At 38.1% G+C, this 19,962-nt stretch overlaps 3 protein-coding genes across 6 annotated transcripts; 1 reads left to right on the forward strand and 2 right to left on the reverse strand.

Moving 5' to 3' along the window:
* Positions 1–66: 66 nt before the first annotated feature.
* LOC5521299 (ubiquitin-conjugating enzyme E2 G2) lies at positions 67–4,384 on the reverse strand. Of its 2 annotated transcripts, XR_004290999.2 has the most exons (8): positions 4,222–4,384; positions 3,619–3,654; positions 3,053–3,098; positions 1,869–1,987; positions 1,036–1,176; positions 566–603; positions 340–475; positions 67–257 (listed from the first exon to the last, which is right to left on the reverse strand). XR_004290999.2 is itself a non-coding variant. In XM_001640932.3 (7 exons), the coding sequence occupies exons 1-7, from the start codon at positions 4,262–4,264 to the stop codon at positions 401–403; spliced, it is 498 nt and encodes a 165-aa protein (XP_001640982.1). In that variant the 5' UTR covers positions 4,265–4,383; the 3' UTR covers positions 67–400. The 2 variants fall into 2 exon arrangements, 1 of the variants encoding a protein (XP_001640982.1); XM_001640932.3 differs by having other exon boundaries at positions 67–475; positions 4,222–4,383.
* A 911-nt stretch (positions 4,385–5,295) lies between these two features.
* Positions 5,296–9,657, forward strand: LOC5521185 (fibrinogen beta chain). Of its 2 annotated transcripts, none has more exons than XM_032366311.2 (6): positions 5,296–5,454; positions 6,295–6,583; positions 6,750–6,864; positions 7,469–7,594; positions 8,511–8,615; positions 8,798–9,657. In XM_032366311.2, exons 2-6 carry the CDS (start codon positions 6,557–6,559, stop codon positions 9,232–9,234), a joined length of 810 nt encoding a protein of 269 aa, XP_032222202.1. In that variant the 5' UTR covers positions 5,296–5,454; positions 6,295–6,556; the 3' UTR covers positions 9,235–9,657. The 2 variants fall into 2 exon arrangements, with proteins under 2 accessions (XP_032222202.1, XP_048579409.1); XM_048723452.1 differs by having other exon boundaries at positions 6,295–6,453.
* LOC5521184 (U6 snRNA-associated Sm-like protein LSm5) lies at positions 9,464–19,868 on the reverse strand. 2 transcript variants are annotated; one of them, XM_048723455.1, is made up of 6 exons: positions 19,090–19,232; positions 18,820–18,915; positions 18,005–18,032; positions 12,201–12,273; positions 11,947–11,963; positions 9,464–10,224 (listed from the first exon to the last, which is right to left on the reverse strand). In XM_048723455.1, the coding sequence occupies exons 1-6, from the start codon at positions 19,118–19,120 to the stop codon at positions 10,209–10,211; spliced, it is 261 nt and encodes an 86-aa protein (XP_048579412.1). In that variant the 5' UTR covers positions 19,121–19,232; the 3' UTR covers positions 9,464–10,208. The 2 variants fall into 2 exon arrangements, with proteins under 2 accessions (XP_048579412.1, XP_048579411.1); XM_048723454.1 differs by having other exon boundaries at positions 10,197–11,963; positions 19,090–19,868.
* Positions 19,869–19,962: the final 94 nt, after the last annotated feature.

Here is a 19,962-nt window from a genome sequence, read left to right on the forward strand (position 1 = left end):
TTTTTTAATGATACCTTGTTTCTTTTGAGAAATTAAAATATGCATAAAATGAAATCAAACCACAGAGACAAGAACATGTCAACTTTATGCTCTAAAAATCAGTTTGCTTTGCGGAACAGGCGAGGCACAAGATATCCTAACCCCTCTCCATTCAGTTACAACTTTTACAGAAAAATCCTTGGAGCTAAAATTCACCCATTTCCATCAATTCCTAAGAGAAATCCTATCAAGAATGTTCTGTCCCCATAAACCAGAGACCTCTCTTCACTATATTTCTTTTCATCAACAATATCATCCTAGTGAATAAGAGAGAGGAAAAGAGGCCTCTGCTAGTAGAGAAAATTATTTCCATTGACTGCGAATCTATAATCCTTGTTGCATTCACACTAAGTAAATTCTATCAAAGTCCAAGCGATTTCCTCACTATTTGGTGAGCTATGTCATTGAACTGGTCTCTATTTTCTCTCCACATTTTCTATAAAAAAGAGTGTTAATGATAAAGCATAAAAAAGAAGAAAGGGTATTGAGTAAATTCAAAACAAAATATCTTAAAACTTAGACTTACTGAAGCATCAACATTTGCACCACTCTCATCATTTGGCTCTGGATCAAGATTTAAATTGTGAGTGTTAGTGGCAATATTATTGAAAAATTTAGGATAGGGAAACCAAGGCATTGCCTTCTTTCCCGGAACATAAGCTCTACAGTAAAAAGACATTTCTTATATGGTACTCAAGCTCTTCTATCCTAAGCTGACAGATGGAAAAGGTGGATCTAGGAGTGGGCAGAGCGGGCCCTGGTCCCCCATCCCCCTATTCTCAAATATGTGGCTTAAAAATAACAAAAAATATAAGGAAATCCATGGAAGAACAATATATCCAGCCCCTGCTTTCTTTAAATCCTAACTTTAGCCCCCCTTTTTGGAACTTCTGGATCTGCCCCTGGATGTGATGTAATGTAATGTATTGTAAAATAATGTCTAAGAATGTCGCTATATAGAAGTTCCATTTATTTGATCAAAAGTAGATAATTTACCTGCAAGCATGCTGATGACTGAAAGAAGAATCTTCTCAACTGACTGCACAGGACTCCAGCGTTCCGCACTGCTTTCATAACCCATGGGGTCGTCTCCGGGTGCATGCAGTATGGAAATACACACCCTCCCATCTGGGTATACTGGATCAAAAAAAGAATTGTATTCAACTAACAGACATACAGACAGATGGACAGAGGACAGATAGGTAAATAGGCGGGCAGACTATGCTTTGTCAGAGAATCTCCCAGGTTATACTAATATTTTGTACTGCCTCATTCAACAAAGATGCCTACTAAAACATTAAACTGGCTTGTTCAAATTATCTTCTAGTAAAAAAAAATAACTTTAGACAATTATTTAGAATAAACATCTTTTTTTTTCTCTTGCATGGTTATGTAATTGATACAATTTCTGGCGGGCACTGTGCTAACCTCTTTTGTTCACAAATCACCTGCCAATATTTCTTTTGTTTCTATGAAGTTTCATGTTAGATTGAGAAAATGAAACAGGGATGTATAAAAATATATAAAAACAGGGAGGGGTTCTTCCCATGTCAACCTGACAGAGATGCTTGTCTTGGGTATTTTGGGGGTATCTGAAAATAGGAAATAGGAGAAAATAGGCTTCTCTACTAGAAATGGTTCTTTGGGGCTTCTGGGTTATATTTAGGGAAGCAATTTTTTGGTTTGCAAGTATTTTCTACAGGTAATTTTCAAATTTCTTGATGGCCATCCCTATCATTTTACACTTTAGATCCCCCTTTATGTGTTTAATGAGAGAGGGTTTATGAAAGAGCAACCAGACCACAAGCCTAACCTTGTACCAGTCTTACCATTTGGGTGGAACATTTCACCAACAAATCTCATCTTTGGAGGACTTAAGGGGTAGTCAGGAGGGAACACAAGCCTAGTAGTAAAAACACCCCCCTCAAATGGGGTTCCTTCTGGACCACTGTTGAAATGCAAATAAATATGATAAAATATGGCACAGCAAACATTCAAAACAAGGTACACCGGTTATGCTGTAGCAAAAAGGGCGGCAGAGTGTGATGTGCTAGCAAAAAATGCTTTTAAGGGGAAAAATAAACTTTGCCTATTCCACATTTTCAACTGTGGCTATTTCACATTTTAAACAAAAATTCATACACAAACACACACACACAAGGCAGCAGTTTTGTCTAGATTGAATTTAATTCTAGGGTCATCATAAAAATCAAATTTTCTTGAAAGACGTATCAAAACCCCAAGTTCAGTCAGGGCATTTGACATTTTACTTTGGAAATAGTACAAAAATCACCTTTAGGTTAGATAAGGACTCCCTGTAGAGGATTTTGGTCTGATTGAACAAGTAATTTTTTTGATGGGCTGAGAAGTTTGTCAATCCTTTAATTAAACATAATGTTTATGAAAGAGTCTGTGTATGTGCTTTATTGGTGAAAAGTTTAATCTTTATTGGAAGCTGTGTAAATTGACCTTGGATTCTCCAAAAGACACTGTTTGTCTGGAAGACCAATTTAAATTCAATTTCAAATCTGTCAGATTCATGTATTTTGCAAAGAAAAAAAATACATACCTGTCAACCTTTGAAAATCTCAAGGCTATTTTTTGGGGGGAGGGTGGGGTATATTCATTTTTTGGGGGAAGGGGTGGGTAAATCTCGCAGGCGTTTGCCGTATAGAAAGCTCTCGCTTACAAATCCACTTATAGATCTCACGAGGGTGTAAGATAAATTGCGCTCCACAACGGAATTATTGTTTTAAATATTTTAAAAGAAAATGGGCAAAATGACTATTTTCTATAGAATAATTTTTCGGAAACGATAAAAATCGCTAAAAAGCGGGAGATTTTGTGCTCAACGTGGGAGAGCGGGAGAAGGGGTCCAAAATCTTAAGACTCCCACCTTATGCGGGTGAGTTGACAGGTATGAAAATATGACAGTGGAAAATGCTATTTTGCTGTAGGATGTTCAAGATTTTTAATAATAAAACTATATCAACATGATCTAATAGTGTTGTACCTTATTAAAGCCTCCCATTCAAAGAAATTTTCCTCTGTTAAAGGACCTACAAAAGAGCAATAAAAAGCATTACTTTGTCATACACTATAATGGCTAAAAAAGCTAGCATTACAAATAATAGTTAATACAAAATATTTAACATTATTGATAGGCTTACTGTATTGACCCTAGACGGTACCAACAAAGTGAATCTCTGACAAAAACAAGTTATTCACAAAAAAATGGTGCACTTAAAAGAAATATGCAAATTTGTACAGGCATTTTAATAATGTGCACAGGAATGATGCCATGAGCCCATGACACTTTTCTTTCGCGTTTCAGGATACATTCTAAGAAATTACATTGATGAAAATTCTATAAAAAAAAATCAAACATTCTTTCTGTGCCTTCATAGCATTTTGAAAACCGTGTTGTTTGTTTGAGGAGTTATTAAGCAGACGAAAAGCGAGCTTTGACTGCACAAAAACGTTCACAGGACAGATATCACTTTGGCTCAACATTATTGCCTGATATTTGTCCTGTGAAAATGTACATGTGGCCCAAATACTAATGTACTACACTTGTACCTGCAATGATGCCCTCTGGTGGATTCACAGTCAGCTCTAAAAAAATACTCAAACTGATTAAATTAATCTTTCTTTTTAGTTACAGTGGTAGATTCATTGCTTAGCCAATTTGAATCCAATCTTCCCTGCTACCAGAGGCCTCTTTTCTCTGTATTTCGATGGGCTGGTGTTCGCGAATCCCAACCCAGCGAAATACTGAGAAAAGAGGCCTGTGGTAGCAGGGAAAATCTAATCATACAAAGTACATTTAAATAAATTGAACACAGGTTACGAAACCTATCATGAGCTTCCCCGAGAAGCTAAGTACATAAAAAGAACGGCGTTTAAACTAGGGTTGTTCTAGTGAGAAGACAGCTTAATTCTCTTTAGTTGAGCAGTGTTCAACGAGTTATTTCAACGTGTCATTCCAACGTCAATCGAACATTCTTCCAGAATAAAAAAGAAACTCTATTATATTTTGCTTTGGAAACAATAAATCATTTACTTACAGTTCCATTAATTGAAAATAAAAAAGCTTACAGTAGCTTTGTTTGCATCGACGAAGCTAATCTATCAAACATCTCTTTATACTTTCCCCACAGCAAATATCAAGTAAATACTAACGCTTGTACTCTGCCATCAGTCGCTTAAGCGCTGCACCCGCCATAGTCTTTGTGAGCCTTTAAAACGATGAGTCCCGAGAAAATCCTTGCTCTTTCATGGCGATGGAGGAAGCATAACAGAATCACTGCCCGCCATTTTTTTTCATTTTAGCAAAAGTTAGGATCGCTGGCGCATAACACAGACAACCCAATAAACCATTTTTGGAAGGGCTCTGGAGACGAGATATTGGTTAAACCCCACAACCAAGAAAGGGCGGGTTTTTCATTCCCTGTTTGGCAATTTTCCTAACATTACCAAGGGTTGTGGCTTCAAAAATGCCATGTCACTTGTTTTATTCAAAGCGTAGAATTTCAACTAAACCATATCGAAACAAGTTAAAAATCAAAAGAAACGAATAAACAAGGAGCGTTTCCCTAAACCACCATCTTAGCCAGCAGTATACAGAAAAGAGATGCTGTTTCTAGCGGCAGCATCTTCCAATTGATTGACTACAAAACGACACCCTGTATAGAATTATATCTAGTCTCATACTTTTGTCTATGAATTTTGTTTTGGGCTCCGACTTTTAGGCCAGCAACGCCGAACACTATGAAAAGGACACACGAAAGCTATAAAAAAAAAATTAAAAAACTTTTACTTTTGCACATTCATTAGGTGTCTTTACCGGCCTTATCATTAGAATAATCAATTTTAATAAACTTTGTTAAGTCTTCCAGCCTTTTTAGACACAAAAACCAGCGTGATTCTTTAATTAATAAATGGGCTAACCTACCAAGAATGAGAGACGGGTATTCACATTCATATATTCACATTCGCTTGTAAAATCTGAAGAGCAGCTCAATCTATCTGTCACTTCACTGTGATCAGAACTTGGTTTTCACGTCCTTTTTTTAATAGACTATAATACTTGGTTTTCATGTCCTTTTTTAATAGACTATAATAGACCATAATAGCCTAAGTATATTAACGAGTCTGTGTTTTTCATTATAGTATGTGCTAATTATCTCTATAGGTAGTTAATTATGCTCGTTGTTCTGCTGATAAATTATTTATCATGTTCAGTCAACTATAATTGTGAGTTTTAATAAGTTCTATCGACTTCCTGAACAGACGCGCTGCCATCACCGTTGATTATTATGTCGTTTGCATTTGTATTTTTTGGACTTATGCTAACAACAGCTCACTGCTATGATGGCGAGAAACGAAAAGAAGGAATATATACAGTGGTTAAAGGTATGTATGGGATGACTTCTAGTAGAAATTCAACCAACCGAACAGCCATTCAGCATGGGCATTATGCGAACTAGGGCACAGTTTTTTGTCTTATTTTTACAACAAAGGGTAAGTTTTATAGGGAAAATATCCGATAAAATGCCATTATTTTGTTGCCATAGAGCATCGAGGAAGTAGGGTTGCGGTTTCTTGTTAGCGTTTGGGTAGATGCCATGAGGATAACAATTGATTACGCAATTACCTCTTTATTTCCGCGAGGGGCCCACCGTTTTTGGTCATAAGTTTAATTTCACAAAAAAATTTATAGGGAATGTCCGACAAAATGACATTGTGTAGTTCTAAAAAATATCAAACGCTCAGAAATTTTCAGGTGGTGGGGGGTTATCGTCCGAAGCGAAAACACCGCGTCTGGCTCGTGAGAAACGCGAGTCTTCAGAACCGAATACTCAAAGTCCCCCCGTCATAATGAAGGCCGATTAATAATATGACAATAATACTATATACTATACTACAATACTTCTATCTCTCCTACTACTAATCGTAACCGGAGTGACGTAAAAGAACCGCTGAGGACGCAAGTAGAAACCTTGGCGGTGACCACCCTCAGTGACAAAACTTACATCACTAACACATACTTATGATTGTAAACTGCCTTGCGCAGTCTGTTTTTGAAAGGATGAGAAATCTAGCATGTAAAACGCTTAGAACTATACGAATAAGCTCTTTACAAATGCACACATTTTGTTATTATTATTTTTTTTGTATATCAAATAAAAATACTGACTGAAACTATATTTCTAGGGGCTTTCACTTAATGATCATTTTCTAATTTATTACAAGGAACTATTCTAAAGAACCACGTCATTTCGCAACACAATGCCCGCGACAGCATAGAGTGTGGGATGAGCTGCGCAAGCGTGTACAATTGTCAATCATTCAACTACAAGCATGGTTCCACGTGTCAGCTGAACAGCAAGAACAGGCTAATGGCTAACGGGGGTGACGTACAAAATGACGAGGAGTTCACGTACTTTGAAAAATTAAAAAAAAAACTATCAACACAGACCCTTAACCCACCTCAAAACCACCTGCGAATCTGCTAATGATCGTAACGTTTGTGAATGTCGAGGTGCGCGATCCACAACTCTCTGTTGTGTTGAAACATTTTGGGTGGAATAGACAACATTCCGCACCCAGATTTGAGGACCTAGAATCAGCAATAAAACTACTTATTTATACATTTGTACTATAATACATGAATTGTTTTCTAGAATGAATTGTGAATTGTTTTCTAGAATCCATGTGATCCAGATCATTGTATGTACGAAAGTCAATGCAATCCTGTAAGCAACGCTGATATCTACCAGTGTAACTGCAGACCAGGATACACGGGAAGGCATTGTGAAAAAGGTAAAATTCAAAACAATAATTTGTTTTAAATCAGTACCCCATCTTGTAATCAGAAGAGGGGAGGGGATTATTTATGAAAATATGGTGTCAGCGAACTTCAAACTCCTACGGAAGATGTTCAATATAATACCATTTTTAGGTTAATAATATTACATTCATGTTCTCATCATGTTGGAAAAAGGCTTTGTTTTGTGGTTTGGTTAATTGAACAACTCGAATCTTCGAATTTTCACGTTCACGGCTGTTTACTCCCTCCAATGTTTTTGGCAGTGATATGGCATCTTTTAAGCTTCGCTGTGAAACGGATCGAAACTCTTATACGCGGATTATTTGTGCAGATATAAACGGCGGTGCGAGGAAACAGGCGTTTTGCAATGCATTTCCATTTTTTCTATACACGAAAACCATATGTCCCATCTTGTCCTTTCGAGTTTTTCTATGGGTGGGGGAGTGAGGTTGGAGGGTAGGAGGAGTCTTCAAAGTTCGAAGTATCTTGAGTATGTGGCGGAAGAAGAGGGGGAGGGGTAGGACTGACATGCTACTGATAGAAGCTTGGGTACTGCAGGGAAACTAATCTCAGAATCTTGTCGTCTCTTTTAAAAAGAACCACCTTTGTCGTGCAAGGATGCCCTCGACAAGGGAAAAAGCCATGGGAATGGAGAGTACTACATCGACCCAGAGAGGACAGGGACTGCATTTCCCGTTTATTGCGACATGACAAACGAAGGAGGTATAATAACATTGTCAAAGTGGTTGACAGGACTCTGGGAAGATAATGTTATTTAGCATGCTCTTCTGCGGTAGTGACCTTTGGGAGCACCTGCAAAGTACGCTGGATCCTCGAGCATGGTTATATGGCTCTATATGATACTACACCTTTTGCTGCTCATTACCAGAAAATACGCCCTCATTTGCGTCAATAATCAATTAATAAAGCGAAAAAACAATAATTTGAACAAAACGACATTCAATTGCTAGCACCATCAAATACAAAGTATTTACAATACAAATGCAGAATTGTGTGCATTTTATTTTTGCATCTTTGAGCATTCATTTTGCGAATAAGGACAACTACATTATAATTCATGTAATAAATACAAAAAGCCCAAATTGTCGTGTTCGTGAACGGGAAGAAAAAATACTATCCACCAAAAACTGGGATTAGACTCTGCCAAATTTTCGTCTTTAATAAGACTTTATAGGTTTATAATTCATGTAATAATATTGTGATATTATTATATTAACCGATATCTCAACAAAGTGATTCGATAATCAATATATCACGATATCTATTTATTTAATATCACATATAGTTTGACAAACAATAGCGTAAAAGTGGATTGGGTTTTCATTTATTCATGTGAAAATAGTTCACAAAGAAGGACACCTGAAAATTTAGTGAAACATTCGCAGTCAATTTTATACATACGCAGAGCTGTAGCAAGCCTAGAAATACTGGGGAAGGGGGCTAGGCACAGAAACATGAAGAAAATATTAGGGTTAGAGCCACGCCCGTACTGGTAATTTCTTTATATTTTATCAAAATACTTTGATAGAAAGGGGGCACGTGGTCTCAGTGGCATTCTGATCCCAGTGATAAAATGTTTATCCTCTTAGTAAATACCACATTTGAACATATGTTCCAGGAGGATGGATGATGGTGCTCAACCTGACATACGATGCTTCGCGTGCGGCCTTTACGCCGGACTCATCTTTTCGCTCTTTGTCAAAGTTTAAAGAAGGATATATGGGTAAGTACGTAAAACGGTTGACTACAGATCGTGGTTGAATTTTTTTTACTTTAATCTTTCTTCCGAGGGATGTGGGAAAGGAGAGCTTTATAGATGAGCTAATTTCAAAATCTCAGACTTAATGAAGGGTGCTCCATAGAGCTTTTAAGGTATCAATATTTTTTAACGTTTTGCTTTTTTAGGCTTGACATCAAATGCAATGGGACAACTTCAGTCATTCACCTCTTTCACCCAAATGCGCTTCTATTGTCACAAGCAGGGCGTTGGCCGTACCCTACACATCATTACCACCCCAGACAGTAAAGGGAAAGCCGTCGTGGACTACTTCTCCGCCAAAACAGACGCCCTTGCATTTGCCTGTGACTCCTTCACCGAGGGCACTGGAAACAACGCAATGCTAACTGGGCGCTGCCAAAAATGGGGCAGAGACAAGAGCGGTGCACAGTATGTCGGTGTGTGGGGGCATGGTTTCAAACTGGATGAGACATGGCGGATGTATGATCATCCAATGTACGAGGCACACATGTATCATGTGATTTTGAGAAACGGGTACCATAACTGCGACGACACAGGAAGTACAGAGACAAATGGAGATTCATGGGAGACATATGTTCGCTAATAACTTTGCCGCCTGAAAAATCAACCATTCTAACCAAATGTGATTTTACAGCGCGACCATTCGTACCATAAACGCCGAAAATATGTGTTGAATGTTTGTCTCTTACTGTAATGGTGTCGCTCTACTAGCTGGTTGATCTAAATCCTATAAACATGGCAATTGAGAAAAAAGACCTACTCTGATGAGTGGACATTTAAGAGAGGAATTTAAACACGAAAACACTAACGCCCACAAGGAGAATGCATTTAATTAAATACTTAAAAGGAGCATAAGATTTCTACTTCAACAATTAGCAGTTTATCAACATGAAACAGAAAGGGGACTGGAGGAAATTTTAAAATCCTGCAGACTAAATGTCTCAAGTTTTGTACTCTAATTGTTACCATTAGAAATACATAGGTAGATAGTTGGTCAAAGGTAACTTAAAAAAAGAAGCTAGATGAATGATTTAATTACAACCACTACAATAAGTTCTCAGCTTTCATGGTAGAAAATATATAATGGTGGATTAATATTAATATTATTTTTTTCGTGCCAGACATAAGATAGTTTGCCAAAGTCCTTTTTTCTTGCATATTACAACACAACAGTAGAGTAGAGTAGTAAAGCTTTATAGGCTCTAAAAACATTGCAGCAACATTGATGTGCATGCAGAAACAAACAATCAACCACGTTTTTAGATGTGTTATTGGCAACACAGACATAAAAGGAACTTTATGATGTGACAATGGCAAAAACTTGGGCACCTTGACTTAGAAAAAACAATTTTGCACTTGGATCAGGAAGAATGGGCTTTGGGTGTCAAAGTCTAAATAGATTCCAACGTTTCCACTATTACCATTCTTTTTGCAGTTGTCATATGGTAAGGTCACTACTATCTAGGTAGGGCTGGATATAAGCTGCTAGAAAGACAGAGACATCAAGGGTATAAACTGTATATACACAACATCACAGGGCTGTAATCCTTGCAACCATCATATTTCAGGACCCCTAAACTTAGTTAAGGATACAAACAGCATATAACAATGTAATGTTTTGTCAGGGGTGGATCCAGACTGATTCAAATGATTCCAGTGAATCAGTCAAAATTCCAAATGCTTTTTTTTGTGTAGATTTGAATTTTAGAACGTTCAATAAAAATAAACATCCATCTGTTGTCTGTTATTGGAACACTATTAGACCTGCTTCCTGGGTTGTTTCGCTGTTATTTCCTTCAGCGCTTGGACAGCATTATTCCGGTCCCTCCACGGGAAATATTGCCCCTGATATGAGTGATAAATCTAGTTAGGGGCAGGGGACCCATTTAGAAATTTTGTGCGTGTATAAAAATTATGCGCGTGTTCTGGAACCACTCAAGCTCTTCTATAATAATGTGTGAATCACTTTGGAATCAGTCGGCAATAAAATACCGATACTACCCCTGAGAAAATAGGTCTTTGCTTGATTTAGCGTGTGATCTCTTGTACACATCTCTCGAACCGAAATCTTGAAAAGCGAAGCATGGCTTCACAAAATGCAGACGTTTCTCGCGGAGGAGAGTGTTATCCTTTTGATGGGAGTGTTATCCTTTTGATTATGGTGTAGAATTTGATCGAATTCAGATCCCGAGAAGTTGGAATTAATGATGAAAGTGTGGCAACCGGACGATAGCTCTTCCGAATTCTCTATGATTAAAAATTGCATTGGAAAGTGGTGGCAAGTGAAATACATAATGTTTTTAGCAAAACCCCCGGACAGTGTATTCTTAGTATATAAATGGCATTTCTGTTTGCCCTGTGTTTTATTTGGGAAGATTTTCGGCTGTTATTTCAGTAAGGTAAATAGGCTGTTAAAATCACCTCTTGTACTTTTGACATTAGCGTAAGATACCACACCAGCAAAATTGACCAGTACACGAATTTTCGTTGCCTCTAATGGATGAATCTAGAAGAAACTTGCAAAGAGGAGAGGTGAGAATAGATCAGCAACTAGATGGGATAATGCACTGTAAAATTGCTTAGAATTGAGAGGTCATGGAGTCAATTATTGATAAGAGTTGCTGTCTGTGTGGCACAAGCTACATTATAATGCAAGGTGAGGTTGTTTTTTATATATTACAATCACACCATTTCGGTATTGCCAAGGGGTATTCGAAAAGAATAACTGGTACTTGCCTCGCCACACTTTCAAGAACACAAATTTGGTTGAATTAGGTAGGAATAGTGTATTTATTATCTGACTAATTGATAAATGAAGTCACTCAGTTTTAAATGACCATAAGTCACCTGTGAAACTTAACCTTGAATTTATTATCTGACTATATAAATCCCTAAAATGCCAAATGCGTTCCTAAAAATTCAGCAGATTGTATGTTCCAAACACGTAATTTCTTTTCCCCCCTTGATTGGTCGGTGACCATTTGGAATCAGTCAACTTTAGGCCTGGATCCATCCCTGTTTGTTCTAAGTAGCTTTGCCTGCTAATGAGAGTGTCTATTAAAAATGCCATCATTGTTGTTATTGTCATTCGTATTTGGATAAATAACAAAAAAGATCTATTTGCTAGGAGACCTTTTCAATGAGATTCCTGTTTGTTTTTTTTGTGTGTGTATGTTTTTGTTTTTTAATTAGGAATCATATTCTTGTTCATGCCTCATGTTTTAGAAAAGAAAGTTAATTGATATATTAAATCTACCAAGGCTCTCCTTGGAAAAAGTAAAATAACAAAGGATACTCTCCGCCAGGGATTAGCTGGAAAAAGAGGAAAGAGGTTATCAGAAATTTCACAGAATTTATTTCTTAAGATTTGGATATTGTTATGTTTCACAAGACTCACACAGACAATCAGTAGCTTTTTATCAGGTAACAAACAAGTTCATTATCCTTGCATCCATCTTGGATCAAGCCAGAGACTATGGGTAAAAAAGTGATTCTAGCTGCTAAGTCTGAGCTATATTAATACATACAGTATATGCTGAATATATATACCATTGTAATGTTGTTTCCATTTAGAAGAATCTGATCCAGTTTGGTAATCCTTCTTCCTTCTGGTGTATTTTCACTGCAAAAGAAAACAATCCAAAATCAATTCAGCTCAAATAATTGCATATTTATCTGTTTCAATGATGCATACATATCCATCAACTTACAATGTTGCATTGCGGAAATATTGTAGCAATGTTACTACCATCATGTAGCCTGCTTGCAGGTGGTACTCGGTGTTATTATCTCGGGAAACCCTCTCCGTTCGGTGATCGGGTGGCTTAAAATACAAGTTAACGCCCGATCACCGAACAAAGAGGGTTTTCCACAATAATAACACCAAGTACTGCCTACAAGCAGGCTAACCATCATGGGATATACAGTATTTCAAGTACAACTCTAAGAAAGCGATACTCATGAAACCAAATGGCTTTTCCTATTTGTATCAACCTTTGATAAGGGATGTGTCTATAACACTTTCCCATTTAAAAATGTACTTTCCCATTTAAATGTGTACTTTTGCGAGAGCGTTGTTTTCACGTCCTCAAAACGCGGGTCAACCAATCAGAGACCGTCACTTCAATAGCCTTAATTCAACGCGTCTGGAGAACGCCAGTCAGCCAATGAAATGATCTTGAAATTTGAGCCCTCGTGATTCCGCGTTCTTCGACGCGACTTGACCAATCACACCGAATCATTCTTATCCCGCAAAAAGGTTAATACAAATAGCCTTCTGTCAACAGATGCAGATTGCCGGTGATAACGATAATTAACGCGGACTAGGGGTCAGAAGAGATCAAATGGAGATGATGACTTTAGAAAATAAAAGGAGTAGCCTTACATCTTTAAAACTACGTATAGTACTCGAACTTTAACAAGTCATTAAACAAGCTATTTCTTAAACCAACACCAAGGACACTCGAATTGGCTTACCCTAGTAATGACCTTTTTCTACTTTGCACAGCTCTCCCAGAATCTCTTTTCGCTATACCAAATATGTCATGTCTTTCTGTGAACAATTCACCAAGTGGATATTTTTAGTGTTCCCAGGTCCATACTTGATCTCAATGAACCAAAGACTTGTGATGGCGCGAAACGAAATTGGCGCCCTTTTAGTCCCGTGGCTTGGCTACAATCCCGGCTGTATCCAGCCCAAATTTGTCTGCATCCAAATCAAATATTGTTCTTTTTGCCGTCGGTTTCATCCAAGAATTACCCATTCGTATTGTTCTCATTATAAAAAGATGCAGGAGAGAAATCTTCTAGCTCACGCTGCAAATGATGCCGTGTAACACGAGATCTCAGGGTATGGAATGAATTAATAAACATATTACTGTTTCAACAGATTCGGATTATACAGCAAATCAAAGTGCGTTTTCGAACGCAGAACGTGCAATCTGTAATATAGGTGAACTCGAAAAATACCATCGTGTTTCGAAGCAATCACATACGGAAAACCCCTTTAATAAAGCAAACCTATAACTACTGAAACATCTCACCGAAACGTGAAAGAGAAAGATAGTATACAACATCATCATTTATTACAAGGAGAACGAATAAAAGCCAATCACATTCCCAATCAGTGCGTTTGCAGACGCAACGAGTGTCTAGGATCGATTTACAAAGATACATAGGCATGGAAAGCCGGTAAAAATTTTAGTGTACTTGTATCTAAAGTGACTAGCCTCTAAACAATATATCGGCGTTTTCTTACTTTGTAAGTCAAGCACGCAAAATGTTTTGTTCATTTCACAGAGTTCGGACATAGCCATGCGTTATACTTCTCGATAGACACTCAAGAGTAGGCTTTGAAAACAAACCGGAAAGTGTGCGTTTTAAAGACGCAGGCTAGTCAATAGTGTGAAAGAATCTAATTTTCGGTACGAGAAACACATTATGGCGTTTGTAATTGGTTGTTATTCAAACATCAAAAGCAAGCTGTTATAAGTTGATTTACTTCTAGTTATGTGCTTTAGGAAAGCACCCGAATCCGGGACAGATGGAGCACCAAAGGTTGAGCTCTCTGTTGGTGGTCATATGATATGATTAAAAAACTGCTATCTTGTAAACTAGGAGATAAGGCCCGAGCTAGGGAGCTTTGCTCTTGGCACACAAGCATTCCAAGCACCAGTCGAGCAAAAGAGCGCAATTCGATGCACATAATATAATTCTAGAGAAAAATCAAAAGATTTGAACAGATAATCTGTTTAAAAGAATTTAGCCTATTATCATCCTACAGTATCGTAGATTCATGCATAGGAACAGGCGGATATTACAGCTTGGTGTTACATTTTTTCAACTTGACAAAGTTAGCATGTGGGAAGCCCAGCACCGGAGCCCCAGCACCTATACCCACGGCTATTTACTCAAGTTGTGGTTGCTTCGAAACACGATGGTATTTTTCGAGTTCACCTATATTACAGATTGCACGTTCTGCGTTCGAAAACGCACTTACTACGTTTTGATTTGCTGTATCATCAGAGTCTGTCAATATTTAATTGCAACAACAGCAAATTGTTTATCAATTCATTTCATACCCTGAGATCTCGTGTTACACGGCATCATGTGCAGCGTGAGCTAGATCTTTTTATAATGAGAAGAATACGAATGGGTCATTCTTGGAGGGAACCAATTGCAAAAAGAACGTGCAATCTGTAATATACGTAAGGGGTAACGATGGGTACCTTAAAATTTCGAAAATCTCGCAAAAATTTCGCAAAGTCCCCGAATCTCGGCGTTTTTACGGAAGTCTCGAAGTCTCGTTTTCCCCCCCGACATTTTAGGGTCTTGGAGCCTCTTTTTCTACCACGTTCTCGGAGTCTCTGTTAAACGCGATCTGTTTTATGTCGTTACTGCTAAGGGTTTCCCTCTTTTTCGAGTCTCGAGTCTTAAGCCTTTCCGCTCTAGCTATTCTTTTTCAACTAATGTTTATGACATACCTCGAGCAAGTTATCTGATGTCCGAACACAAGCTAGTAAAAGCTCGGACACAGATTCCGAAATTTGACTCAAAGTCTCGTGCTCGGATTCTAAAACGCGGTCTCGGCGCCCCGGCAAGTCTCGAACTTACTCATCACTACCCCTAAAAGGGGTCTCTAGAACGCGCCAACATCCCAAAACATCGGCTTTATTCTCAGAGCGTATTGTTCACTGTTTATTGGCAGCAAAATGTCTAGTTCTCGGATAAACAACCACTTTTGGAAAACAGTAATCTGGCGGTGTTTAAAGTTTGCGAGGATATAATATTTTCACTGGCTTTCCATGCCTATATCTGTCTCTTGATCTCATGCTTGCATGAATATCTAGACCGTTGCATTTTCGAACGCACTAATAGACATGCGATTGGTTTTATCCTAAGGGATAAATTGCTTGACATTGTTATTTATACCCTGCTTATACTCAAGCTCACCAAACTATAGACAAAAATGCTCAATGAAATAAATTGTAGTCCACTACTTTGAATGTAAGCCCAGGATGGTGACATGAATGTAGGAAATATTATGAACTTATACCCAAAATAAAGCAAACCAAAAGCACATAACTAGCTTTAAAGACGTAAATCAACTAATAACAGCTTGCTTTGATGTTTGAACAAAAAAAATTATATCATGTCCTTACAAGCAATTACAAGCGCCATGTGTTTCTTGTACCGAAAATTAGATTCTTCTACACTATTGACTAGCCTGCGTCTTTAAAACGCACACTTTCCGGTTTGTTCGGGCCTTATCTCCTAGCTTACAAGATAGCAGTTTTTTAATCATATCATATGACCACCAACAGAGAGCTCAACCTTTGGTGCTCCATCTGTCCCGGAGTCGGGTGCTTTCCCAAAGCACATAACTAGACGTAAATCAACTTATAACAGCTTGCTTTTGATGTTTGAATAAGAAAGTTGTATCAACCTCGTCTGCTAACAACCAATTACAAACGCCATAATGTGTTTCTCGTACCGAAAACTAGATTCTTTCACACTATAGACTAGCCTGCGTCTTTAAAACGCACACTTTCCGGTTTGTTTTCAAAGCCTACTCTTGAGTGTCTATCGAGAAGTATAACGCATGGCTATGTCCGATCTCTGTGAAATGAACAAAACATTTTGCGTGCTTGACTTACAAAGTAAGAAAACGCCTATATATTGTTTAAAGGCTAGTCACTTTAGATACATAGTACACTAAAATTTTTACCGGCTTTCCATGCCTATGTATCTTTGTAAATCGATCCTAGACACTCGTTGCGTCTGCAAACGCACTGATTGGGAATGTGATTGGCTTTTATTCGTTCTCCTTGTATAAAATGATGATGTTGCATACTATCTTCCTTTTTCACGTTTCGGTGAGATGTTTCAGTAGTTATAGGTTTGCTTTATTAAAGGGGTTTTCCGTATGTGATTGCTTCGAAACACGATGGTATTTTTCGAGTTCACCTATATTACAGATTGCACGTTCTGCGTTCGAAAACGCACTTTGATTTGCTGTATAATCCGAATCTGTTGAAACAGTAATATGTTTATTAATTCATTCCATACTTTGAGATCTCGTGTTACACGGCATCATTTGCAGCGTGAGCTAGAAGATTTCTCTCCTGCATCTTTTTATAATGAGAACAATACGAATGGGTCATTCTTGGATGAAACTGACGGCAAAAAGAACAATATTTGATTTGGATGCAGACAAATTTGGGCTGGATACAGCCGGGATTGTAGCCAAGCCACGGGACTAAAAGGGCGCCAATTTCGTTTCGCGCCATCACAAGTCTTTGGTTCATTGAGATCAAGTATGATTAGTCCGACCTGGGAACACTAAAAATATCCACTTGGTGAATTGTTCACAGAAAGACATGACATATTTGGTATAGCGAAAAGAGATTCTGGGAGAGCTGTGCAAAGAAGAAAAAGGTCATTACTAGGGTAAGCCAATTCGAGTGTCCTTGGTGTTGGTTTTAGAAATAGCTTGTTTAATGACTTGTTAAAGTTCGAGTACTATACGTAGTTTTGAAGATGTAAGGCTACTCCTTTTATTTTCTAAAGTCATCTTCTCCATTTGATCTCTTCTGACCCCTAGTTCGCGTTAATTATCGTTATCACCGGCAATCTGCATCTGTTGACAGAAGGCTATTTGTATTGACCTTTTTGCGGATAAGAATGATTCGGGGAATCACGAGGGCTTAAATTTCAAGATCATTTCATTGGTTGACTGGCGTTCTCCAGACGCATTGAATTAAGGCTATTGAAGTGAAGGTCTCTGATTGGTTGACCCGCGTTTTGAGGACGTGAAAACAACGCTCTCGCAAAAGTACACATTTAAATGGGAAAGTAAAGTTTTAAATGGGGAAGTGTTCTATGTACTCTGAGTTAGGCCCTGTACATACCATTATACAGAATGTACACCATAAACAAGTCTTGAGGCCTCTCTGAGTCAGGGCCTTGTACACGTCTTACACAGTATGTGCAATTTGTACACCATATACAAGTCTCAAGGCCTTCTGAATCAGGGCCCTGTACACGCCATACACTGTTAACATATACAAGTCTCAAGGCCTCCCATAAAAAACTGTAAAGGTGTGTCATGTATGTAGTGTATTAGCATGTAGTGTATTAGTGTATCATATAACAGAGATGATGTTATTGATAATGATTATTTGTAATACCATATAAGGTCATGGCATATGCCATAAGTTGTAAATACTGTGATTAAAGATAAGTCTATATTCGCAAACCAAAGCGTGCGGTTGTGTTAACAGACTCCAATGAATACATAGCGACAAGACACTAAAATGTATTTGTAGGATTTCGATTACAATATGTTTACTTACTACTCTGTGACATCCTCTAGCACCATATCTGATGTTTCAGTCAAGGAACGAGGAATCTATTTTAATTCTAAAGGCCTGACTAAACATTCAAACATGTTTGTCAAACATTGAAGTTGAACTCTCATGCAAGCATGTTTAGGGAGAGTTCATTAATTCCACCGAGGGGGGGGGGGGGGGGGGGGAATTTTTACTAAAGACACCTTAAAATTTCAGAGCCCCCCTTTCATTGTAAACATTTTTTTCCGTGCCCCCCCTCCTTATAGAACCCAAATATTTTCTTTCTTTTTCCCTTAGAGGACCTTTGCTTTTGGAGCCCCCCCTTTTGGTGGTTAAAAATTGTCGGAGCACCCCCTAAATATCTCCCCCCCCCCCCTCGGTGTATTTAATGAACACTCCCTTAGCAAGGTTGCTAAACACAAAAACATTTTTATAAAACATGAACGCACACATTTTTTCTGTTAGATTACACGAGAAATCAAAGTGGCGCCATGGGAATTTTGAGCTGTTATTGGATAAAAGCACAAATGTTTTGTGTGATGAGTGGCTAAACCCTAAAACGTGTAAGTATATTCAACACAAATGTTTGATGAAAATGTTTTGATCTCGTTCAAACATATGGACATGCTGTGGAAGCCAATTTAGTGCCATGTTTTGTTGGTGGCTAAATGTACAAACATTTGCCTCAAACCCAATGTTTGAATGTTTAGCCAGGCCTTGAGAGATCACCATTTTCATAATTAAGTTACTCTTTCTGCTGTTAACAAAAACCCATACTCCACACCATTCAATTATCTAACAAAAGTTTTTAAGGATACTGACAAAGTCATCGAACCCAAGAAGGGTTCCTACGATCTCCTTGTCGCTTTTCATCACAATGTGTATTCTTGAGCCTATACACTTGTCAACAAGTTCTGCAAAAAAAAAACACGTGCTATTCTATAACTTCCACTTTACCAAGTATACCGATGGTACTTTATACTAGAAAGAAATAATTTATAGATAATGTATTACACTAGACATCTGCGGTCTTTCACGCTAAACGCGAACACAAGAAGTGCTAAAAAAACAAACATGTTTTACTTTACCTAGAGGTAGAAGTTGCGAGTCAGCCGCCATCTTTGAATTGAATATTCGATTTCTCGATTCAGCGGCATATCCACACAACAGGAAGCCCAAGTCAAGTGAAGGAGCGGTTCACAGAGAGATGAATAAAAAAAATGATATGGTTTTATCGCTTTATTTTATCTTGTGGAGATGTCACAACTCGTTCATTTGCTAAACAATAACAAAGAAAACTAATTGCATAAGAAGTTTGGGCTGTGGCCTGAAGGTAAGGGCACCCCACCTCCCCCCCAATATTTCAAGCCCCCCTCCTCCAATATTTCAAGGCCTGCTACTGCACTGCAAATACTCACAGTTTTATTCGAATCACCTGAAATCAAAAAAGTGTTTTCATGATATGACAGTAGCCATTTTCATCTTGATCGGACCCTGGCCTAGCATAAACAGGGAGCCTAGGAGGCACACAAAAAAAGGGGATTGCAAAATTGAGCAGCCCTACCCTCCCATCAAAAATTGTTATTGTCATGGAAATTAACTCATTTAACACATTGGCCCCTCAACCGGCCGTGAAAAGTACCCAGCAGCCCCCAAAAATTCATAAATGCATTAATAAACACAACAAGATCAAGATACTCAGCTTGCAACAGTCAAAGGGATAAATGATCTTGGATGTGTATGTGTGATGGGAGCTACTGTACAGCCAAATAAAAGCTCGGAAAACAGCAGGAAAGCAGTAGGTTACGGGACTGCAAAGCAGTTTTGAAAGTTTGGATGTTACTGACAAGGTAAGGCAGTCTTCCACTTTAAAGAGTTGTAAGGAGCTCAAAATAGTGGGAGGTATCTGGTTTTAGTCTGTTATTTTGCAAATTCACGGTCAATTAGTCAATTAGTCAATT

The sequence above is a fragment of the Nematostella vectensis genome, chromosome 2 (assembly GCF_932526225.1).
Source record: "Nematostella vectensis chromosome 2, jaNemVect1.1, whole genome shotgun sequence".
Classification (NCBI taxonomy): Eukaryota; Metazoa; Cnidaria; class Anthozoa; order Actiniaria; family Edwardsiidae; genus Nematostella; species Nematostella vectensis.